Source organism: Drosophila bipectinata, chromosome 2L (genome assembly GCF_030179905.1).
Source record: "Drosophila bipectinata strain 14024-0381.07 chromosome 2L, DbipHiC1v2, whole genome shotgun sequence".
In the NCBI taxonomy this organism is placed as follows: domain Eukaryota; kingdom Metazoa; phylum Arthropoda; class Insecta; order Diptera; family Drosophilidae; genus Drosophila; species Drosophila bipectinata.
In genome coordinates, this window is record NC_091736.1 from 4,145,558 (window position 1) to 4,171,252 (window position 25,695).

Here is a 25,695-nt window from a genome sequence, read left to right on the forward strand (position 1 = left end):
CGGCCAAGATATAGCCTTCGTAGTGCGCCTATAGTGCCACGGCAGGGAAATCCCCATTTTCGGAGGGGACCGCCTAGAAAATTTGGTTGAAAATCGAAAAAATATTACGTCTCAATATTTTGATGCAGATTGGTGGAAAATCAATCTACAATTAATTTAAGGTATTCCGTTTAAGAATCGGATGAATATCGGCCAAGATATGGCATTCGCAGTGGGCCATATTGTGGCAACCACTATTTTCCCCATTTTCATAGGGGGTCCATCAGAAAATTTGATTGAAAATCTAAAAAAAAATTCGTCTAAATGTTTTGATGCAGATTAGTGGAGAATCAATCTACAATTAATTTAAGGTATTCCGTTTGAGAATCGGATGAACATCGGCCAAGATATAGCCTTCGTAGTGCGCCTATAGTGCCACGGTATGGAAACCCCATTTTCGAAGGGGATCGACCAGAAAATTTGGTTGAAAATCGAAAAAATATTACGTCTCAATATTTTGATGCAGATGCAGATATTTTGATTTTATTTTGACTCCGCTTCATAATCGGGTGAATTTTATACAAGATATAGATTTCAAGGTGCGCCAAGAGTCTTTACTAATGGATTTCCCTACTTTAGAAACGAAAAACGGCGGATCAGATTATTTTCATGCATATAGTCATAGATTATTTGGTTTTCTTTAAAGTGCTAACAGAATGCGACACCTAGCTAATATACTCATCACAAGTACCATTGAGGATACCACTATAAAATAATACTGAGTTGGGCAGAAATCACGGCCAGGACGAGCTCAATTCAATGGTTGCCTTAACCGTTAACACTGTCCATTCATCACTAGGAAACTGTGGAGAAAAAACTGCGAGGACTGCGAGGACTGCGAGGCAAAGAATGAGTCAGGACGAAAAACTTGAGTCAAGTCTGGGAGAAAGATGAATGACTTGACAAATGCGCTGGTCATGAATCAAATATCAATTTGACAAGCGGCAAACTCCTGCAACTGCTCTGGAGAAATGCAAAGACTCAGGTGGCCCTTCGCCCGGATCCAAAAATGGGGAAGGGGACAACCACCATTTTATTCAATTTAATTGTGGCGACGAAGGCAGTGTAAATGACGTGGAGCTGGGAGAACTCCAAAATTCAGAATCAGATTAAACTTCAAACACGCTGAGGGGCAAGAGATTAATGAAAAAGTTTATCGGTGCACTTTGCAATTTTCCCCGAAAGTGTTTATTAAGTTTAGCTGCAAGTTAGATTGGCCTTTCCGCCATAAAGGAACTTAAGGAGCTATAGGAGCTAACGAAGCCAAACCGAGGCTGCCATCAAAACTTGACGACGTTTCATTAACAGGCGGCAAAAAGCTGCTGAGAGGATGTCGCGTCTGGGGAATTTGCATAGCATAGTACACACATCACATTAATTATAAACAAGCCCGGCTCCTGCCCGGCCGCATCCTCTGGGAGTTTTAGGAAAGGCCAATCTACTTGATTAATAGTGCGCAAGTGGCAGGCAGTTCGAAATCTCTCCGTCAGCCCGCCTGTCCCCGTCAGATAAATGGAGGAAAAAGCAAACAATTAACCCAAACAAACGGAGTGGGTCTCTGCAGTACCCGTACCCAGTGTCACCTGTACCCTCTCAGTGTTTTTGGGGCGTTCGTCGCTGGGCATTGGGCTATTGAATGTGAAAAATATCCAGCACTCTATGCTCCATGCCCCATGCTGCCTGCCACTTTGAGTTATCAAACAGACACAGACACGGACCGACTGGATGCAAATAGTTCAACTTCCGGGCGTTTTGCTTGGATCGTTCGTTTTTATTGTCACCGTCAGGAGAAAAAATTCGAACTGTATGCCGAACTGGGAAACGAAACCGGAACGCGAAAGGATACCAAATGCCGCAGTCGAAGTCCGTTTCTGCAATATGTCGCTAGTCGATGGGGCCACTTCTCCTACTCCCATAATATGCATATATCCGTGGCACTATCCATCCGTCCGGCTCTTCCTCCTCATTGCGATGCAAATCTATGCCAAATGCAGCAACATTTATGCCATGGAAGACGAGTGGAAAGTCTGCAAAAAAAAAATGTTAAATGCCTTTCCGGGATTGCATGGCCAATTCTGAAGAGTTTTGATGAAGATCCAAGCTAAAGCCTTCTGAAAAAGTTGCCCAAAATATGCTAGCGATATTGAAATTGGAAATATATAGAGGCTCAAGGGTGTAAATTATGCTTCCGATAAAAGATTTCATTTGGAAAACTTGCAATAATCATAAATAAACCAGAAAGTTGTGGGTTTAAAAATCACTTTTTAACTTAATATTTAAAGGGTAATTTTCATAAGGATGTAGTACCATAAAGGGGGTATATTACCGCGAATAGCTTGCACTCTGAGTTCTCCTATAAGCACTTTCCAAATGTATGCAAATGCATTAGCCTAGAGGAGGGCGGGAAGCTAAATACCAAAAGTTTCCGAGGGCTGCGTGCGATTAACAAAACGCACAAGAAGCGAGTGCATTTTTCAATGTAGCTCGAAAGCAGAAAACTTGCATTTGCCTGGTTAAGCTGGAAAAGCTAGTAAATCGACCCCAGACTACCAGAAACATTTCAAACGAGGTTGCTGGCTGCACAGTTGAAGTGTGGCAAGTTGGCAGTGGGGCTGGAATAATGGAGCGGTGAGCTATGCTGAAATGCGGTTGGCTTCGGGATGTTATTAAAAATTCTTGTACTGAAAGGTGTTGGAAAGGAAACCTGCTCATTATTCGGGGCCCTCGAGTGATGCTGACACCTTTCGTCACTTGTTAAGCGATTTGAAACATTTACAAAGTGACTGCTCGCAAAGTGCTGATCCATCCTCCCCTTTTTTCTCTGAAAGCACCACAAACAACACAAAAAACTGAACCATCAATTTCTAATAATGTAATTTGGTAAACGTCATTTGGAAGCGCACCCCTCGAGGGTTGTTTGGCAACTTTCTTTCGACCCCGACCCCTTTTGAAAAACTCCCATCACGTGCCGCTAGAGAAATTTGCATTGGCAAGCACAAAGTGGAGCGAAAAAATGTTGTCTAACGAAGGCTGTTAGCGAAATATTTGCAAGTTGCATCAGCAAATGCCGAAATGAGCAGAGAGACAGACGGTTTCCGAACTCAAACTCAATTACTGGCCATGACACCTCACAACAATGAGCGCTAGTGGCAGGAGAGGGGTGTTGCCCCGGGGGGATTGAGCCATCCACACCCACGTCAAATGCAAATACAAGCCAGAAACATTCACACGCTTCATCCGGGAGAGATCTGGGGTTTAAATTGTGTACGGGATGTACGGACAAGGGTGGGCAATCATTTTCATGGGTGCAAGAAATTAAAATCTAATAACACAGCTCAGAGCATAAATATTTGTTATACTTTCCATATCAAGTCGAGCCTTAAAGAAGACCCTTTTCTGGGCGACCTTTCCTCCCGTTTCGTAACACCCACAACCCTGCATAGTTTAGTTTGTCGTCTGGGAAAGTTGAGACTCTGGCACGGGGGATGAGTTCCGGGTACCATACATAAAAACAAATGATTCCACACTCCATAAGCCTTGGATGAGCCAGAGGAGTGGGCTCGGCGTGAACTCCAGGGTAACTGCAACAGACATCGTTGATATTTCCGTCCGATTCTGTTGGCAAGGGCAACCTGTGCAACATTTTGTTGCTGCCCTAGGTGAGGCTGCTTCTGTCTTTCCACCCATCGCCCCTGACTTCCCCGTCTGCGATGCTCAAACTCTATATCTGCGGACTGCTCTTTGTTGTTGCGCTACCCCCCTTTATTTTGCGGTGGGTTTTTCGGTGGTTGCTACCAAAGGCGAGGGCGAGGGTTGCCATAGAAGTCACAGGATGACTGATCTCATGATGGATTATGCCCAATACCTTTAATAATCCAAATGAATTTGAAACTTTATCAAGCATGCTCTGCCAGTGATAGATTCTTATCTAAACATTTAAAGATTTAATATTTCTGATAAAACATCAATAAAAAAGACCTTATTTCTTAACATTCTGAAACCTTTTATTATTTTTCATTATATACTTTTTTAAGAAAAGAACTTATGCAAATAATCCCCGTAAATGTTATTCTACTCTTGTTAAATCTGTTCAATACGCTCTAAATGTTTTCTCCTGAATAAGTTATGAGCCGAGACATCCTTCGAGCATCCCTCTCAAGTTTCTGGTTGCTAACCCCCCGCATAATCTTTGAGCTTAGACTGGCGGAAATGTACTCCGAAGAGGGTGTTGTCTACTACTGGTCCATTACAGGTGGATACAACACACATACCCAGGACCTCAGGAGGGTTACTTTCCCGTCTCGTTTCTGTTGAAGTTTTTAAAACGAATTTAGTTCAATTTGATTATGACAGAAGCACATATTGGATTTTTCATAAGGTATCCTCGCTGTAGTTGACGTTTAGCCGATGAGTGCAATCTTAGTTTTAAATTTATTTCAACACCCTTTTCTCGCTGGAAACCCCTTTCTAATGGTCGTGATTGATGTGAGGGGGTATTTTCCTTTTGCTCTTTTTCCACCTTGGTGTATTGGGAAAACTCTTTGAAATTCAATATGCAGTTTACTTGGGTCCAATGTTGGCCCAACATCCCCGTATCGAACGGAAGCCAATACAAAATCAATTATGGGAATCAGCGCGCCTGTGAACACACTCCTCGACACACACACCCAGGACTTCCATATATCATGGAGGTCCTTCGATACGTACGTGCGTGTAAAGCAAGTTCTAAGCCTGTGTAAAACTATAAATGGCACACAGGACAGGACTCGGCGATGTCGCCTGCGTAGGCTTAAGTGTGTTTGACTGCGGCTAATATTTATTTCCGGCAAATAAATCCTCCCCAAGACCCCAGAACAAAAAGGACAGGATCAGCAAACGGCAAAACAACAGAAAACGGCAGAAAAAAAAGAAATACAGTAAACCAGATTATTAATTTCTCACAAAAGGTCCCACAAATGTATCCCAATGGCAAGGGAAAAAGGTATATCGATTTTCAACAAAATTCAGTCAAGCATTTCCTAAAAATACAGGGTTGTAATAATAATTTTAAATTATATTTGTGATGTAAGTTGCAGAGCTAAACTATGATAATATGTATTTATTTAAGTAATACCTTTAGGGCATTTAAGCTTCTGCTTAGCTTAGCGACAACCTTTTTTTATTTTTACCCCATAATGATTCTGCAATGTGACACATTTGGGCATTAGTTTTATGGCATTTATGTCGCAACCCCAACGTCGCACAAAAACAACAGCGAAAGCCAGCGAAAAAATCGTTATTGATAGCTCCCTAGTTGTATGGGCTGCCTAAAATTTGGGGGCACATCATAAATTTTCATGGGCCTCCCTGGATATATGTATTTCCCCCAACTCCGAATGTAGCTGTTTGTTAGCTTGTTATGGCTCTTATCACTAGGTTACGCCGATGGTCATTCATCTTGCCAATTGGCTGAGCAGTAGTCTCTTCTAATTAGCAACAAATCTCTGGCATTTCGAGTTGCGTAGCTTTCTGACAGCTCACTATGATAAATATTTAATGCTATTAAGGTTTCCGCAAAAACTTGCAAATCCTTGGCCAAAAGCCATCTTCACAAATAAACAAAAAGTGAAGAAAGCCGGCCAGGAATTCTGTTTTCAGAAAAAGAGAAAATGGAGAAAGCATTTGGTTGCCAGTTCCTAGTTATGCAAATAATATTCGGGAAACTAGTTTTTGTCCACGGGTATATAAGAATTTCAATGGAAAATGTCAATTTGAAATTAAATAAGAAGTTTTGGTGTCCTTTGATTGTAAAAGGGTATTTAATACTTTTGCTTTTTGACTAGAATGTCCATTTATTTAAACTGTGGCATCTGCATTTTTGCTGAGGCAAGTTCTTCTCCATTTTCTAGAAACCGGGCTTAAAAAACACCAGCAAAGGGAAATAAGCCCTACGAATCCCCTTCTACCGCATTTTACTCTGATTTATTTGCCATGTTCTTTTACCTTTCAAATGCACAAAGAAAAAGGTAAACCATGGAGATGGAATGCATTCTGCGCTAAAAGAAATGTAAATAATTGCGAAAGAAAATCTGCTTTTTGTTTTGCCAAGAAATGCCAGAAACAATGCAATTATTTTATGTGCTTCTGTGCATACTTGACTGCATTGACTTGTGAGCACAAGATTTTTGAATTAATTGCATATTTTCGAAGACCAGATTGCATTGGAAGCTGGATGCTGCTTGGCCAGGCTAAAACGCCAAAAGGCGAACACAAAAAAAAAAAAAAACAGAGAAACTTTTTAATTAGTTGCACAAACAATAGCAACAACAGCCTCTGGCGGCAACTAAAATTTAATAAATAAATTTCCCAATAAGCCAAAAATGCGCAATTTCAGTTACCCACTGCAACTCCCTGGCAAAGCAGTTTAAAATATGCATTAAGCGGCGAAAAGTAGACTGGAGTCGAAAAGAGCCAACAAAGTGCTGAGTGCAGCCTCCATGGCAGCACGGCCTGCCTGCCCAGCCTGGTTAGTGGCCAAAAATTATGGCTATAATTTTTCACAGCTTCCAGAATGAAGCAAGGAGCTGGGCAAAACCAGCCAGAAAAGTTGCCTAACTCCACCGCTCCGGCGATTATCCTATAACCAAAAAAATAGCAAGAAAAAACATCTGAAACTTTTTCCTTTTCAACGTTGCTGGTCTGATGCATTTTTGGAATAGGAATAGAACCAGGAAGGAAAACAGGAACTAGGGACATTGTAAATCTGTCACTATTATTGTTAAATAATGCATGGGACTTGATGTTTTGTTGGCTCACCAACCGAATCGCCCAAGGAAATTCTGCAAATTTTCATGCTAAGAGCTCTATAAATTTTAAATTTACATTTCAAAATGGTTATTTTATTTTCCTTAGGGTTCTTGTTAAGGTGTTGATCAAAAGAGGAGCTTTTACTTTTTATAATTTAATCTTAACGATCCAACAAATCATTTAAATATGAACTAGTTAAAATTTTAGATTTTGAAAAGAGGTATATGTATGTTATAAAAAATACTATTAATTTAATTAAGAGATAATATATATTTTAAAATTAATTTTAGACATACCAGTTCTCCTACATTGAGCTCTAATTAATAGTACCCTGGCCCGACAATTGCAAGCCTTTTTTAATGAGTTTCCCTATATTTATTTTATCCTTAGTCCTATTAGATTTTTGTTCCAATTTAATGCCACTTTTAAATTACTTTTTTTTTTGCACAGACAAACATTTAACCCCGTTGGTGGGCCACCACGACTCCTGGGAACCTAATCTTTGGAGCCTGCTCCATATTCTGTCGCTCTATTACTCTAACAATCATTTAAAATGAGAGAGGAATAAGAAATGCAACAGGACTCGCATGCAATTCTGCCCCGGCTGGTGGAAATTCTTTCTCTGTCGGTTTGAGTGCTGTCTGGACAGTCTGACATGTTTCAAGCATAAGTGCAACGCATTTAGCTGTCATGGCTGCATTTTCCAGTGCAGAGTGCCCAAGGACCAAGGACGAACGGAGCGAGCAGAAACGGGCAAAGGGGCTGGGATATGCCGGCAGGATATCTTGGCTGACTGCCTTTAATGTCCCGCATGCGGCCACTAAGTGACGTCAACGGAGCCTCCGTCCATGTAAATAAAATGGATCCAAAAACCAAAGGCCTGGAGCGGAGACGGTCCCCTGGAATGTGCCGCCCCATTCCCAAGGCTTATAGTGCGGAAAATTGAAAACTTTAAGTGTGCCGGAAAAATATGAAATGTGCATTTAAGCGAGGCATCTGGGGAATATGAAGACTATGGGGAAGAAAACAGAAAGGAGCCGTTGTCCTGGCCGGGACAGCCCAGGCTGTCGTCATCACATGTGCTGTAACTGTGGAATTAATAATGCCAACGTCCATTAAAACGGATTCTTTCCTTTTTCCCCACACACAACAACCTCGAAAACCGTCTGGCCATAAAATTAACGCAGAAAAATTAAAATTATTATTTTCATCCAATTCCCAACCAGCCACCCTCCCTCCCTCGCAATGTAATTATGAATGAAACAAATATTTTCTCTATAAATTGCTGCTTAATCTGTTTCTGTTTTGTGTGTGGGAGCTGCTCCCGAGAGAACACTCACGAGTGGAGGCCTTTACAATATTGACACTGGCAGTTGCACTTCCTTATCGATGGAATTTCTGCATGCATAATTATTGAGTGGAAATGGAATATTTTTTCGTTTTCCGGATGCTATTGTTTCTTTAATTCTCAGTAGCATGAAAAACAATAAACCCAAATGAATGTAGGTAAGTACAATATGTTAATGAATTGATGTTGCAACCGTATTTTAATTTTTGAAGAACAGTGAATAATTTTAAAATAATATATTTTTTGTTTACTGTATATGATAGAGAAAATCTAGAATAATCATTGACTGCAATGGAGTTAACTCTTGAAATTAAAATAAATTTCCAACAGACCACTTCTGTTACTCATTCAATGTTACTGTTTTTTCTGCAAAATATATATAAAAATCCAATTCGTAATTATGTACAAGTTCGCACATATGGCAGTGGCGTTTTGCGTTCATTTGTAGTGGCAGGCCCGAGCCCAACATAATTATAAAGTGCATTGAACATTTATTGCCAGTCATAAATCAAAAAGTTATCGCAATAAAATCCCAACCCTCGCCTGCCAGCTTCAACATCTGATAATCACCAAGGGAATGCAGCAGCAGCAGTAGCGACACTTTTTACAACTTATTGGACTAATCAAAGTCGGTAAAGGAGTGGCAGAGTGGCAAAGAGCCCATGCGGCAGTGCGGCACGGTGGCAGGGTGACTGGGTGGGGGGTGTCCATAAAGTAGCCGCACGACACGCGACTTGCACAAGGGATGGCACCCTGCCTGTGCCGAGGCAAGGGAGAACTCGCCCCCAGAGAGGCTAACAAATTTTTGGATGCAACATGGGGTTGCAGCAGCCGCCGGTCGCTGCGGCAAGGACACCAAACTACGCCTGACAGTTGACAGCTTAGCGCCTCGCGACAAGTTCGCCGGGGAAAACTCCGGCAAAACGCTCGCATCCGGAATCCAGAATAGAAGGAGTCCGGGCGGGAGAGCTGTGTCAGAAAACCCAAATTGCATGCCTCAGTGCTGTTTGTAATTTGCAATTGAGACTTTTCGCTCAAGGTTTGTTGTGTGGGGGAGCCGGGAGGGTGGACACTTTATAGCCTGGTCCAAAAATCGTTGACCATTCCCAAGCAAGAGGAGCGGCAAGGGGTCGGTAATTTATGGTTATGCAACCGCCAGCCGCCGTTTGCATACATTCCAAAAATGTTTTCGTTTGCTTTGACTTTGATGGAAAGTTCTGGGGCGTTTGGGAGTCGGAGCTGCCGCTGCCACATGGACTTGGCTGGACAATTTACCAATCAAGGGGTGGAATATGTGAAGTGGAAAACTGTTTGGTTAAACTTCGTAAATACGAATTCAAAGGCTATTCAGGCACTTGACTTTTGAAGCTGCAGCTGTTTATAAATGCTTAGTATTTTCCTATTTTTTACTCATGTTGGTTCTATTATTTTATCACTTTAAGACAGGTTTTCCTAGTACTTATTTGGATATTTACATATTGTCCTTTGGTGACCTGTTTTTCAATCTGTGTCTTTCATATCCTTTATATCAATCTCTTATAGAACTAATTTTCTTGGTCAAAACTACTACTACCATCGCCTGCTGCGAGGACCTCTACCTTTAAGCCCACTCGAGGAGCCTTTGTTGCCCCCCGTGTATATCAATTTACATCCCATTTGCTTGCGGAGATTTGCATCTACAACGCCACCCTGTCCCTCCCCACTTCAAGGATGGTGGTGGTGGAGCCTTCACTGCCAGTCCAGCCCAGTTCGCACAGCCATCCATCCACTACATCCATTTCAGCCACCTCCTCTCTAGCCTCTCCGATCCCATAACGATATGAAAAGCAATGCACTTGACACTTTGCAGGCCACTCCAGTGGGCCAAAAAGTGGGCTTCACTTGATGCCCTGTCGTCGTTTCATTAGATGGCCCAGACAGCAAAAAATAGCCCGAAGAGGAAATGCGCTGGAAAGGCGGTTTCTTTCAACCACTCTCTGGTTGTTCCGAGTTTTTTCTTGTTTTTGCTTTTTCGGCAAGTTGCCTCAAAGCAAGAATTTACAGCGAACATTTTCAATTTGCAAATGATAGAAAATGCCTGCGGCCAGCTGAAGGGAAGCCAAGGGGAGTTCTACCCAAAAATACTACACTTCACTCCATGTGAAGAGTGCTCAACAGCACCATGGCAACAATTTTAATTCAATTCCATTAAAAGTCGCTAAGATGCAAGCACAGCTGGTGTGTGCGGTTTGGTGCTGTTGTTTCCGGCTTTCTCCACCTTCTCCCCCATGTCCCTGGCTTTCTCCGCTGTCTTTCTCGACCTGCACACAATCAAACTAATGTTCGGCAGGAGAGGAACTAATGAAGCGAGCAGTGAATACGCGACGATTGATTGCTCCCCTGAGGCAGCACAGGAGCCGCGACTCTCACAGAAGCTGCAAAGGATGGCATGGGCAGGCCCTCGGAAAATCCTCATCCCCCGAAGGATAACAAAAATTTCGGAGAGTAATTCGCAATGCACTGTTTTGGAACTGCACTTTCGTGGGTGTTTTTCGGTAATTTATACTCGTACCCAGCGAATCGAAACCGAGTACGAAGCTGACATTCGTCCTGGGCGTCCTTGCGCTGGGCGTGGGTGGGAGGGTGGTTTTTGGGCTGCCGAGGGGTTGAGCTAACACCTCCCCTGGGGTGCTTCAAGATGCATAATAAGACTTGTTAAGTTGCTCGCTCGTTAAGATAAGTGAGCCGGCAAATGGCGACAAGTGCGACATCGGAAACAGCCCGCAATGATTACCGGCTTAAGATATAGGAAATTATACATATAGATAAGGCTGATGTTGCTGGGTCCCAGTTAATGCCAGGATTTGCATTAAGATTATTTCTAGCAAAAGAAAAAAATATATGACTGTTGGTTTTAATGCTCTGGAAATATTACGGAGGTCATAAAGACCCAAAAATAAGCCATAAGGGGTGGCCAATGGATTCGTAACATTTGTTGGACTTTCTGCGGGATGTTTTTAATGTCGAATGCCAGGATTTGTTCGAGAAAATTGTAATTAAATTTTTGAATCAAAATTTAGACAACTCACCTCCATATATCCTTGAACACTGTCACACTGCTGCAGCACCAGAATGGCCGGATTGGCCTTCATCTCGTCCGGCGAGCAGGGGGACAGGAAGCCACTGTCGGCATCGCTGTGCGTGGACAAGGGCCGCGGCTTCCGTATCTTGTACTGGACATGGCGACTGGGCACCGGACCGGGATTGAACAGCACATAGTTGGACTCGGCAGGCACCGTGTTCGATCGCTGGTCCTTGCGCTGTTCCAGAAGCAGTTGCTGCAAGTGCAGCATGTGATCCGTGCTGACCAGCTCCGAGATGGCGCGTTGCTGGTCCGATGTACCACACTTGCCTCCGTTCTTCTTGCCACTCCGAAAGGGCGAGAGATTCAGAAAGGTCAGCTTCTTCTTAACCGATTGCTGGCCGGGATTGGCCAAAGAACAGCTTCCGGCCGAACTGTTCGAGTTGGTGGAAGTGGATGACTCCACCAGGGCTGTGGATGTCGTCTCCGTGTCCTTGGACTCCTGGCTGTTGGACATGCTCGTGCTGGTGTTCTCCAGCTCGCTGAAGAGCTTTTCCAGATTCTGCTGCTCCAGCTTGGCGTTCACCAGCTTCTCGTTGGTGTAAGGATTGGGTATTCCTATGTCCATGCTCAGCTCACCACCAGGTTCTATAATAAAGTAATTGTGATGATCAAAGCTGGCTAGGATTCCGGAGCTTTCTGCTCTCGGATCGGCCTCTGTTTCCGCTTCTGGCAGAGCCGAGGTCTCTATGATGATGGTCTCTTCCAGCTCCAGTTCTTCGTTGTCGTATATGACCTCCGGCACTAGCTCGTCCTCGTCTTCGCAGACCAAATGCTGTCTGGAGCTGAAAAGGGGATCTCTGAGGCCATGGTTGTTGGAGCTGGGATATCGCATCGCCTTCTCGTTGATAAAGTCTACGGGATCGAAGAGGCAGTAGTTCTCCATATGCGAGGTGGCCACCTTCCGTTGCCGCACTGGAAGGTTCTTCAGTTTCTCGGAGTAGTCGGCGGCATCTTCATTGTTATTGGCCGATTCCGGAGCAGGAGGAGGTGGAGAGATCTCATGGCTGATTGCTCGATCCTCCGCCTGCGGCAAGGTCTTCTGGGAGCCGCGATGCAAAGTGGCAAAGAGTCCCCGGGCAATGCAGTTCTTGAGCTCACTCACCCGGCCCTTGTAGGGACTCGACTGGACACTGCTGCTGCTGTTGGTACCGAGGATGGAGGCCTCGTCTATGCCCAGCTGCTTGCCCAGCTCCTTGCGCTCCTTTTTGCTGAGGACGACCTTGCCCCGACTGGGAGTGTTCGGGGCCGAGTGGAGCAGACGCGAGGGCATCTGGGACAACGGAGGCGGAGTTGGTGGGGGTGGGTCGCGGTAGGGCGGTGGCCCCACCACCAGGCTGGTGGCATAGCTGACCGGAAGATCAGGGTACCTGGTGGACGGCTCCGGTGCCACAAACTCCAGCTCCATGTAGTTGTCCTGGAGTATCCTCTGGGCCGAAGTGTGGGCCTTGGGCTTTGCGCCCAAATGGTTTTCCTCGTTGGCATTGCGATCTGGTCTGGACATTTTAGGATTTCATCACTCTTTCAAAGGTCTTAGCACTGCTTTCTCACTCTGGATATTTCACAACATTTTTTCAGCGTTTTGGCCAAATTAATGGTTTCATAAATCTTCATCTTTATGAAGGGAAAAAGGCGTTAATGGGTTTTCTAGTCTCTCCACCGAAAGGACCTCTCCGAAAAAAGGACCTTCTCTCACTCCCTCTGTGTACATTTGTGTTGTAATTGGATTTTTGAGCTGATGCATGTCAAAGTTAAATTAAAACTGACCCATCGCGTCACAAACAAAAAAAAAACGAAAAAAGAAAGCAAAAAGTTCCTTTTGTTGGTTTGTTGTTTTTGCGGGCAAAGTCATGGTCATGGTTACGTCGTGGTTTTGTCTGTTTTTGAAGTGCTTCGGGGTGCCGCAACCCAAAACAATGCCAAAGTCGAGGTTTTTATAATTTGTCTGCAAAAGCAATTAACAGGAGAGCCGCAATTTCAAGGGTTATGAAGAGGCATACGCAAAAAGTGCCACATTAAAGTACAAATTCTTTTAAAGCTCGAAGTCCTTTTCACAGGAAATGCCATATATTGATCTCTTCTCAGCTGGATAAATCGGAAATAAAATAAATTCCTTTAAACACATTCCAAATACTCCAATTGCAGGCCACCACAGGTACAAAAACTTGCATTTAAATGATTTTTTGTTCAGGTGGAAGAATGTGTGGGTGTGTGCGGCAGAATGTGAAAAAGAAATCCAATACGAAAATGCATATCAAGTGCTCACTAAAGTTTCACATTTGATTAAGCTCAGTTTTCCTTCCAATTTTGCCCCCCGCCGGAGTCCGGATGGAAAAATGTGCAACAATTGCACAAGAAATTGCAGACATAACGAAGATATCAATAACAAATTGACAGCAAATGGTCCCAGGAATTTATTAAGTGGAAATTGAAATGAACAAAGGAAGTGGTTCACTTTATTTTCCCAGAAATGTTCAAGCCAGATTGGTGGAAAGACTTTGTAGAAAATACTGAAAAATGCTTAGTAACTTGGTATACAACTTAAATAAAAGAATCCCATTTGTTTGCCCAAAAATGTGATTATCTCACCCTGACTCTAGGCTTTAGTATAAAACTTTAATTTATTTTATTTTTCTGGCCACTCTCAAAACTATGACGAGGCAGAGAAAAGAACAATTTGGACAACAACTGCGAGGAAAACCGAAATGGAAAAAGTTTTATTGGAAACAAATTGAAAACGGCCTGGACCTGAGCTGGAAACCAGTGAACCAACAAGTTGCATAATTGTTGGCGCATGATAAAATTAAATGCCATGAAATGAGCTCCAGCTCCTACAGAGCTCCTGTTCAGCTCTTCTTCTTTCTGCCACTTCCGGTTGCTCTTCTTCTTTGTGCCCTTCTTGTTTGGAATCGGTTGCAGGTGGCAGCGAAAGAAGTTACTCCACTTAAGTGGAGTTTTCTGCCCAGTGTCTGTGTACGTTGCCCCATAAAGTGTACATAAAGTAATTTGCAATTAAAATGTTAATTTTTAATTGAATTGCAGATGGCAGTAGGCAATGGAAGCCTCGAATACTGAATCAAGTTAATTAGTGCCAAAGCCAAAGAGGCGACACCCAAAAGGGTGGCAAAAAAAATGGTGCAACAGTTAGAGTCAATATCCAAGGTTGACTATTCAGCTTAGAGATGAAATGGTGAGACATTTGATAGAAATTGAATATATATCTATAATCTACATACATATCCATATGTTTATTAAAAGATATACATGTGGCCCCTAGCAATGAATACATCTTGACCAAAAAATAATTTGAATATGAAATGCAATTTTCTCTGCCTTTTCATTTTAATCCCGGCTTATGAAATCATAAATAAAACAAAAACGTATTAGCCTCTAGAGCCTTTAAGCCACCTCAAAGCGGCAGTAAGTCAATGCACTTCGTCAAATACACCTAATCCCTGGCACTTTCAGTTTCTATGACTACTCACACAAAAAGTGAGGAGCAGAAAATAGAAGAAAATATCAAGGAGTTAGACACCGAGCAGGACTTAAAGTTGAACACTTTTGCTTTGAGGTTGAAGTTTTTGCCACTTCATCTGATCCTGCTCTCTGCTGCGCCGGCAGTCAAAGTTGACAAAATACTTGTCAAGATTTGTGCATTGAGTTGTGCCCCACTCACCGAACTCAGTTGCCAACTTGTAATTGCAGCTTTGCCTGCTGCTGTGGTCTCTTCCAGTTCAGTTTAGAAAAAAAAAAATATCTGTATAGGAGTCGCCACCCACAAGAACGCCCTGCGTTTTTCTGGCGGCTATGAAGCCGCAAACTTTACGAGTTGATAGCTGAAATAAAGTGGAGCATGCATTGCGGCGCTTTTAGCTCCACAACTCCACCTCCCCACTCCAACCAAAAAAAGAGAAAACCTTGGGGAAAAACTACCCCAGCCACCCACTTCATGACATCATTTTATTTGCACTCAATCTCAGCTCCCTTCGTGGCGCTTTCTGCGCTCGGCACGCTGTGCAAACTTCACTGCCAACTTGGTTAGAAATGCTTTTGATTTGCTGGTAAGTTGACCACCCCCCAGCCCCCGTCTAGCCCGTTTTCCCCGCTTTTTCTCGATTCACTTCTCACACAAACCCACTTAGAAAAGTGCACGGCTTTCTTTCTCTCTTTCAGCAGCTTTTATTCCCACAAAAAAACGACCAGCCGAACCTAAAATGTTATTCAAACAAAAAAGCATATTACACAGAGATTCAGAAATCGTTAAAAGCTATGAGGTTTATTAGGACTTTTTAATACTCTTCTAAAGACTTTTAAAATATAATTGTATATAATAAAAAACTAAACTATATGGTAAGAAAATGAATAAGAAATTGTTGAGAAATTAAATAAAAAAATAAACAATGTTACTTCGTGACTAAATACGCTTTTTAAAAACTTCAAAACCTTTAAAACCTTCTTTGAATGGAATTTAAAAATTAATCTTAAGGAAAATTTATTTGTTGTCTATTAAAAATATTTTTTATTCTACTATTTTTATTATTATTATTATTATTCTATTTTTTTTAATATCCAACTTGAAAACAAAACAAGTTTAATTTCCTTTTCAAAAGAAAGTTTCCCTCGAGAATAAGCATACCCAAAATATAATTAACTCTTACAAAAGCATTCCATAACCAAAAAATTCACACTCCTTGCGCCAGGACTCTGTTCTCCGCCAGGCTAAAATGAAGTGGCAAAAAGAATTTGTTGAAAAGGAGACAACTACAATGCATACGACAGTTTGAAACACTTCTAAAGACTTTTGAGTTATGCTGCAAGTTGTGGGGGCGTGGTAGGCGTGGCAAAGCCACACAACTTCTGCACGAAACTAAGGGCCAACAAAAATAAAAAAGAATAAAGAAAGTAGAATCTATGTGCAATTCAATTAAAGCGCAATTTGCAAGCAGTCATCATATTTTCGTTACTTAACGAGCCGACTGTGCGGCGTTGGGTGGTGCGCGGTGGGTGGGATAATGAGGGGCCAGAGGGGCGTGCCACTATAGGCGGGGCGCTGGTGGGTGGGAGTTGCACAATTTAATAAGAGCCATCAAGGCGGGGAGAACGGAAATCGCTTGAGGAAATTGTGTGTTTCAAGTGAAAGCATACATAATAAACTCATATAAAAGATTGTTGCATACTTCGGGGGGCAGGAGCCAAAAAGATGGCGCGGGGGATGAGCGGCATAAATACCCATATTTGCAATTCGAAGAGCAGTAACTAGGGGGAGAAAAACCAAGAACGCGAATCCTGAGACAGGAGACAGGATTCAGAAGGCGGCGGATGGGGATATCCCCAGGCGGACAACGGCGAACAAGATGAGGAAAATGCGAAAAAGCAGCGGGGACGACGTCGAATGTTATTAAAAAAGAAAGCAAAGCAACCTTAAAACAACCTCCCTACCTCTCATCCGCCGACTGAGTCATAAAATTTATTAAATGCCTAAAAGTATGACAGCAATGGACAATTTATGAGAAGGACGAAGGGCAAACGAAGGAAGAGCCGCAAAAAAAAAACAATCTTAGCAAAATAAAAACGATTTTCCAGAAAAGTGCTCTAGGCAGAGAAATTGGAAATTTTAATGATACCGAATAAAGCCAGGCATGAAATATAAATATTTATTAAAAACATATTAACAAGCTGCAGCCGCAATCGAAATTAGGTGGAAAATCTTTATATGAATATTTATACAAATTCCAGAAGGATCTTAGGATGTGGCATACCTTTTCCTTCTGAGAATTGTTTCTTCATTAACGAAATGGCCAGAAAACTCACTCCCCTAAACAACAAATGACTTTGCATATTAATAAGTCAAGTCGCAGAGAATTTACACTTAGTTAAAATCTACCTCTAGTCCCCCAGGACTCCTCGACAATTTTCCAACTCATTGTCGTCCTGGACACCAAAAGCATATTTCCAACTTCATAAATTCAGTCAAATAGTCAGGGGGAAGTGTCCTTGCAGACGGATGTGCAACCATATGGTCACGCCTCAAGCTCATAAATTAGCACCACACGGACCACGGACTCATGGACGCACCGAGGACTATTCAATTTGAGAATAGGAGAATAAGGAGGGCGAGCAGGACATTTGTAAGGATTTGCCAGGTGCACGAAAGCCATTAACATAAATGGCTTGAAAGCTTGAAAGCTGCTAACAAGGATATAACAACAAACTCCCATTGAACTTTTCATCCGGCGTGTTTTTAATTACGTAAGCGGAGAAGACGGAGACATTCTCCCCAACTTATTACGTGTCTTCACTAATCCGCTAAGGACGAAAAATTGCGTACAATCAATTCTTAGGATTTCACAGTGCGAGGAAAACAATTTTCCCCGTCAGATCCTGCTCCTGCCGCTGCTGTTTCGCATGGCGCAATTTTCCACTACATCGGATTAAAATGTGATATGTTTGGGATTGTTTACACACACACTGGGCATACCAGAAGGGGGCTGAGGGGGCGAGAAGACAGTCGAGACATGTGTTTGTTTACGAACTTTTGGCAGCTTTGTTTTTGGGGGCGTGGCACGTTTCACTGGAGTGGGTCTTAATTTCCGCTCCGTAAGCATTTCTTTTTCACACACAGCTTGTTTCTTTTTTTTTTATTTTGTGGATCCTTTTGGTCCTTTTGCTCCTCGCTCTCTTTTTGTTGGCAACATTTTTGTTTATTTTGGATTTGTTTGGTCTTTTTTTCCCTTACATGCTTGCTTGAGTACTTCCGGTTACGCCGGAAGTGAGAGGAGTATCAGGAACAGTGGGACACAACGCACATCCCGGGGGGCAGTTGGGGCTACCATACGATAGGATGAGGTCTTTAATTGTTACGAGTGGGATATTGAATTGTACTTGCTTGTCTCTATTGTATGTATTTCCAAGGGAAATGCGTTCCATAAGCTTCAGGAACTTTATAGTATGGGCTTTATGATTAAATTATCCGGAAAGCTTGGCAAATGTGTGTCGACTGGGGATCTAGTTTTTTTCTAGGGCTTCTTAAAGTTTTCTTTGAAACTATTTCTTTTAATTTTAGTATGTTCTTTGAGCTGGAAAATTAAACTTAAAAAAGTAAAACTTGATTTTAATAGATAGTCTTGCTAAAAACTCCCTGTTGTGCTTTTCTTTTCTAGGGATTGCTGAGGATTGTGTGAAAACATATTGTTGGAGTATAAACTTTAAGAAGATTTTGTGCTGCTCAACACGTCCATAAAAGTTTGCCTCCCAGAAAATTAGACAAACACGTTTTATTCTTGTGCTCACTTCCACTGACGGCAGCCACACAACATTTGCCGCATAATAAGTAAGACAAACACACGCGGATAAATAAATTCCGTCGGATAACCCAGGAAAAAATCATGTGAATTTAAGCGAAAAGCATCTCTGGTTTATACAAGCAGAGCATTTTATTATCGATTGCATTAAATTCAGACAAACTGTTTGAAATTTCAAATAAACATTAGGCTTAATAAATCAACATGTATTAAATACACATTCGATATTTATGACATGTAACATCTAATCACAACTGCAGACACTCATGGGTCTGAAAAGCTCTAAAGCCTAGTGTAATGCATTCAATTAACTAATCAACAATTGAATTCGATTTTGGTTTTGCATAATTAAATAGTGGAATGATAAATGCAGAGCATAAATAACAGTCATTTAAGCGAATGTGGCGTAAAAATGGTATCAGAAAAGAATTCAAAATAAAGTTATAAAAGTATAATGTTAAATCCTGAGATCAACTTAAGCCTTCCCCCAGTCCCAGTCCTATAACCTAGAAAGCACATTCCTTTATTGTACAAATTAATATACTTGGCAGCCATATCCTTCTTCTCAAATCCCACGCCCACTGAAACGCCCTGCGAGATCCTCATTATGGCACATCATCCAATCTAATTTAAGACATGACGATGGCTTGTTGTTTCTTGATACAATTTTTCCTTTTTGGGGGGCGTACGAGAGATTTTCTTCGAATGATTTTTATTACGCACACAAGCGCAATAACCCAGCCAGGACACGCACTGAACGGCCTAGGGGTACTTCCCTAAAACGGAACATTCCCGTTCCGGGTACTAAGCCAAAAAGACGACATTACGTTTTATTATCTATTATATCTTGGCGCCTAAAATGCCACTACATTAGCTAAAAAATCCTGGCACATGTATGTGAAAGAGTGAGATAGGCAGAGAGGGTAAGAGAGAGAGGGAGAGAGAGGGGTATATATGTGTGTTTTCGTCCTGGCATAAAGTAAACATTAAAACAGGAAACGGAAGTCACGGCGGTGCCAAAACAGCAAACCGACATTCATAGACAATGTCCTGTGTGGTGGCGGTTATGATTATTTTGACTCGTGTTTATCCTTGCGAATGTGTTCTGGCATTTATGATTTTTTGCCGCTTTTCGCATTTTGCATTTCTTTTTCACATGTTTGCCGTGGATAGGGTTAAATTGCGGCCTGGTTGGCTTCCGGAGGGGGCTAATTTCCTATGCATAAAGTGTGGCCCATGTCGCGAACCCCTTGCACTGTTTGCATAGCCAATTCACTGGAAACTTCACACATGTACTTATGAATATAAATATTTTTACGAAAATCACTTTTCAGCAAGTCTCTGGCGATCAGAAAAATGATAGCATTCTTTATGATAATCCACAGTTGGTAAAGAATGGCGGTTTCTTTTGGCCAGGACCCGCGAGACACTCACTCACGAAAATACGTAAAAATTACGAACACAAAACCAGGAACTTCAAGATATCCTGGAGAACGCGGTAACGAAGTGCGCGCCACCACCGTCAAATAAGCACTGACTGCCAAAAGCCAAAATAGCAGCAACAGCGGCCAAAAAGGACGAGGGAATTTCCCAAGGACTTTTGTCGCTCACTGGAAGCCCTAGCCGGCATATCCTCCCCCGCCGAATGCATTTGACCTTAGCCTTCGAGGATTTCCGCCTGCCGGCTTCGGTTCAATGCACCACCAGGCCGAGGGTTGAAGGACTTTTTTCCCCTTTCATGGAAGCCTTCTCCTTTGCATGGTTGGAATTTGTTTACCCTTGGACTAGGTCCTTGCTCTGTTTCACACTGAATGGGGCAGGTTTAACAGGTTGGTTTGTGACGTCACTACTGACAAGGGGAAAGCGACACTGAAGGATATTTCTCAGGACCAAGGGAATTTTACTCAAATAAAGGACATTCTTGGAACGTGTAAGGAAAAACAATTTTTGATTATTGAACACATTAATACCTGATTAAATATTAAAACTCTTCAGGGCTTTCTTTCATCTTAAGAGTTTTTAATTCACAATTAACAGAGTTTTAAAAGAAAGGAAAAAGATGACAAATTTTTAAAGCAGGCTTATTTTTGAATATTTTTCATAAATTTGAATGTCCTTTAAACATAAGAAATTCTTTCATTTCAAGTTTAATACCTATTTCTTTAAGCTTCGTAAAATTATTCTATAGACCCTTATCCCGATTACTAAAATAATATATTTATGTTTTTAAAATGTATTTCTTTTTAAGGATTTAATTTAAGTAAACTTCGGCTTTCTTTTAAACCATTTTGAATACTGTTCGTATGTTTCATATAACCATGTCCGTCTATCCTTTATCCGTCCTGTTTGATCTGTCCTGCACTTGATCATTATTCATTTCTCAAAACGTTAAGCAGTTTTTTTTTAGGTCTGACTAGACTGACATTGTATACAATTACAGCCCCTGCCATAAACCAAGAAGGCCCATGTAAATAACATCCTTCTCAGCCCTATAGTCCCTCATAACTTGTTCATCGTGTGTCTATTTCTATGCATTGATAACTCCCCGCTGCGACTATAAAACAATAGAGCTGTAATTTTCATGGTACGGACTTGCACATTCACTCAAAACAAAATAAAACCCCAATGGCATAGAAAATGGCTGAAACCATCTAGGGAATTTTGGGAGCAATAACTATAAAATGTCCGTCGAGTCGAGTCGCGTCGCGTCGCGTGCATGCAGTCAACCAGGACGCAGGACATCGTACCGAGAAAAAAAGGGACCCTCCGTTGTCGCAGTCATTGGGTAAAGGATTAAAAAACAAGGCAACAGCGACAACAAAATATTATCTCAATAGAAAAATCTCGGGCACATGGGCAAAACAAAAGCAAAGGCGACTCCAAAAAAAAAACACGCGGAAGAAGAATTAAGGACGGACTTTGATAAAAACAAAGTGAAAATTTATGCAAAGCGTAGATAGAAGGCTTTTGGAATGAAAAGACTTGCTCAAAAAAGTGGAAATCCGGAAAGACATTGAAAATGGACATAGATAAAACAAGGTAAAAGCCAAAACTTTCTATTTACGACTATTTTTTTTAAAAAGGGTAAAGTAACTTGAATTCCATTTTATTCTCCCAAACTCTAATGGAGAACCCCTTGTCTGTTTTAATAGAATTAATGTTTTATATTATTGTGCTTTCCAATTTTTCAAAATAGTGTTGAGCTTCCTACATGACGTATACTTGTTATTGTTGGAATCTTAAAGTATCTAAAATCTATGGCTGTACGGTACAGCCTTCGTGAGATTTTCAAATATTTGACTCGAAACGCTTCCATTAGAAACTTATTTCTAGCTAATACACATACATATTGGATAAATAAACAATATACATTTTATTTTACATTTTACATAAATAGGAATGTCCTTTTTCAAGGACTCTCAAGCTAATACACGAATTTCCATTATCCTTTCACTGAAAATATCCCCAGTATCAAAAGGTCTAAGTCCTTAGAAATAAAATCCCTACTTTGTAGATGGGAACCAACTAGTAATGGTAATATGGGGTAAATGTCCTTGCAAAGTTCAAGGACATGCCGCTGAAAATCCAAGACACAAACCTAAGGTTTTTAAGCTAAAAAGCTTAGCTGGTGAATAACGTTTAAGTTAAAAGAAATTTAGTTTATTCCAATATATATCAGATTTATAATAAAATAATACAATTTTCAAAATTACTCAATATACATAATATTTTTTCAATAGATGGTTATTAGTCATATTGTAATATAACTTTTAGTTATTGAAAACATGATAGATGAACATAGGATGCAACTGTTTTTTGATGCAAACCAATTGAAAAAATGTTTAAATATTCATTTTATATTCATTTATTTATGCAAAATAAATATTGAAAATTGTACCAACACACAATATTTAAATCTTAAAGCCCTACAAAAATGTTCCATTTTCAAAGCTCCCAAAGTCAAATGAAAAATACGGACATTCATTGATAGAATCAAGGAAAATCTAGGAAGATTTCGGTATAAATCTCCTTTGATAATTCTGACAAATACTTGTCGCTCAAGGAAAGAACCGAATGCAATCAAATTCACGGCTGTCAATGAAACCTATTTTGATTTTCCAACTTTGAGCTTGTGGGGCCATCAATTCAGCTAAGCCAGACACCCAGCGACAAGTGCCAACAAACAATTAATCATTTCAATTTTCCAAACGACTTGACAATGGAATGGAGCCAACAAGGCAGCCCAAAACAATTTGGCAAAACTAGAAAGCAAATCGTCCCCGCCCATTCGAATCAAAATCCGGAGCAAGAGCACTCTTGCCATGTCAGCAGTGGCTTTTTTCCTTCTTCGGCCATGACATCCGTCTGCTGTCATTGAATTTGCATGTTTTACAAAAATTGCCCCACAATGGCAGCCCTGAGGAGTGGCCAAATACAGAGGCTTTTGACAACTCAATGACTGGGAGTGCTCAAATAGAGTGGAAAATTTATCAATCAGGTGGGCCAAGCCACGGCGAAGGTGGAACTTCTAACACTTGAGCTGATTTTGAAAAGATATTGAAAATTTCTTTTTTATCATTCACCATGAGGAAGTCAGTACCAAGCAGTACACTCTGTTGTCTAGGATCATCAATATGGAAAAAAAGTGCCGGTTCTTTCATCCCTATTGCAGTATGCAGTTAAAGTAAAACTCAGGTAGGAAAAGGTGCCTTAGGCAATAATTGTCAATTTTCTATAGCCTATATTAGGGGTGGTTATACCCCGACTTCCCAGTTTTGGTTAAAATTCCCAACTAGTTTTGACTACCAGGAACCTTATAAGGACATCTATTTGTCGTATTAAATCACTCTGATTTCTCTTCAGCTGTCGAATAAATCTTTCGCCTTTTACTAAAGATTTCCGTGGAGAGGGATACACTAATGAGTCTATACTCAATTTTTGGATAGGGCCTGCAGCTAGCGGGCCCGATAATAAATTAATTCCACTATCAGTTTTAAATTTAGCTTCTTCAACAGAGCAGCTATGAGCAGTTCTTAATGTCATTAAGTACTTTGCATTTTAAGGTAGAAAACGTATTCCATTCTGAAAAAATGTGAACACGATTTCTTTAAAATCACCCAGCCGATGAAATGTAATAAAGACGCGTCAAACCAGATGCGCCAACCAGTGAGTAAATTTATAGTTCTAGTTAAAAATTTTTCAAAACAAGAAAGGAAAGCTAATACCATTGCGAGATTTACCCTTGCAGTTAAGATCGGGTTCCTTGAAAATGGTGTTTTCCCCTATTGGGTCCACAGTGATGGCTATATCTTCCCCAATTCCCATCCGATTCTCAAGCGGAGTACCTTAAACGATTTCTGGATCAATTCGCCACCATTCTGCATCAAAATCCTGAGACAAAATATTTTTTAGATTTTTCGTCCTTTTTTCGTGAAGGGATCCCTAGAAAATGTGTTTTCCCCTATAGGGTCCACAGTGATGGCTACATCTTCTCCAATTCTCATCCGATTCTCAAGCGGAGTAACTTAAACGATTTCTGGATCAATTTGCCACCATTCTGCATCAAAATCCTGAGACAAAATATTTTTTAGATTTTTCGTCCATTTTTCGTGAGGGGATCCCTAGAAAAAGGGTTTTCCCCTATAGGGTCCACAGTGATGGATACATCTTCCCCAATTCTCATCCGATTCTCAAGCGGAGTACCTTAAACGATTTCTGGATCAATTTGCCACCATTCTGCATCAAAATCCTGAGGCAAAATATTTTTTAGATTTTTCGTCCTTTTTTCGTGAGGGGATCCCTAGAAAATGTGTTTTCCCCTATAGGGTCCACAGTGATGGCTACATCTTCTCCAATTCTCATCCGATTCTCAAGCGGAGTACCTTAAACGATTTCTGGATCAATTCGACACCATTCTGCATCAAAATCCTGAGACAAAATATTTTTTAGATTTTTCGTCCATTTTTCGTGAGGGGATCCCTTGAAAATGGGTTTTCCCCTATAGGGTCCACAGTGATGGCTATTTCTTTCCCAATTCTTATCCGATTCTCAAGCGGAGTACCTTAAACCACTTCTGGATCAATTCGCCACCACTCTGCATTGAAATTCTGCATCATGCTGAGACAAAATATCTTTATACTGGGACACAGCCAGTTTTCTTATTTTTAAAGCAAATTTTAAAGTTTCCGTTTTCTTTTCCATTCAGTCTCTTAGGGACAGATTTCAAAGCTTTCTCCCAACACCTCTTCCAATAAATTTTAATTGAATTATTTTATCTAGGCTCTCCCAGGACTCTTCTCGGTCTCCCTGGCTTAACTCGAAAGGCATCTTCATCAATTCCGGATTGTTTTGCATAAATAACGCATAAATTGGAAAAAGACCAAAGAAAAGGGGCCGAAAACCGTCCAAATCAGTGCTACATGCTCGGCATTGACAAAAAGTAGGCTAAGCGTAAAAAATGAAATATGTTCGGGGTCATGGGTCGGTTCGGAATTACATTTGCTTAGTTCATAAAAAGGCAAACGAGCCAGCTGACAGTCGACAGTCTCCAGAGTTTGACCAACGTTCCGCTTCAAGGAATCTCAACTGTGGGACTTACCTTTTTTTCTGTGCGTCTCTGAATTAGCTTCTTTCCTGCCACAAAAAAAGGACCGACTGAAGTTTATCCAAAGACGAACAAAACTAACAAGCAGTAAATTTACATACAAGTTAAAGGTTTCAGACTCTGCCTGTCGAACTTTAACTATAAAAAAATAAAACCGAGAAAGATTTCTCGCAAAAAAGTTCCGAGTCACATAAACATAAATTGCGGCAGTAATTTTCGGTCAGGAACGGTTCGGTTCGGTTGGGGGACTTCCCCCAAACAGACATTTATATTCACAGAGCGGTTATTGTAATTTAGCCTGGAGTGGGTTTTCGATGGGGCTGGAGTAGGCTAAATGGGAGTTAACATTAAGTTTAATTTGTCTAATGCCCTAGAACCCTTTTCCTTGTGATGTGCTTGAGCCAAAAACTAATGGCTGAGGAGGCAAAATAGTTTCAGGATGATTTTCCATTCCTGTTGTTTGTTTGGTTGACCTCCTTAGAAAGGACGCACTAAT

General features: G+C 41.2%; 1 protein-coding gene and 1 non-coding gene across 3 annotated transcripts in view; one reads left to right on the top strand and one right to left on the bottom strand.

The window, feature by feature from the left end:
- The window catches only part of sick (sickie), a 161,365-nt gene that overhangs the window by 121,493 nt on the left and 14,177 nt on the right, over window positions 1-25,695 (bottom strand). Inside the window, exon 1 of one of the 2 annotated variants that reach the window (XM_017239990.3) lies at window positions 11,242-12,828. The exons of the other annotated variant lie outside the window; for it this stretch is intronic. Within the exon in view, the coding sequence (XP_017095479.3) occupies window positions 11,242-12,798 (1,557 nt within the window). The 5' untranslated portion in view covers window positions 12,799-12,828. Of the gene's footprint in view, window positions 1-11,241; window positions 12,829-25,695 lie in introns of those variants that run through there. 2 annotated transcript variants of the gene reach the window in all.
- On the top strand, window positions 23,439-23,561 carry LOC122322029 (U5 spliceosomal RNA). Its single transcript, XR_006246396.1, has one exon. It is a non-coding gene; the product is annotated as a U5 spliceosomal RNA (small nuclear RNA).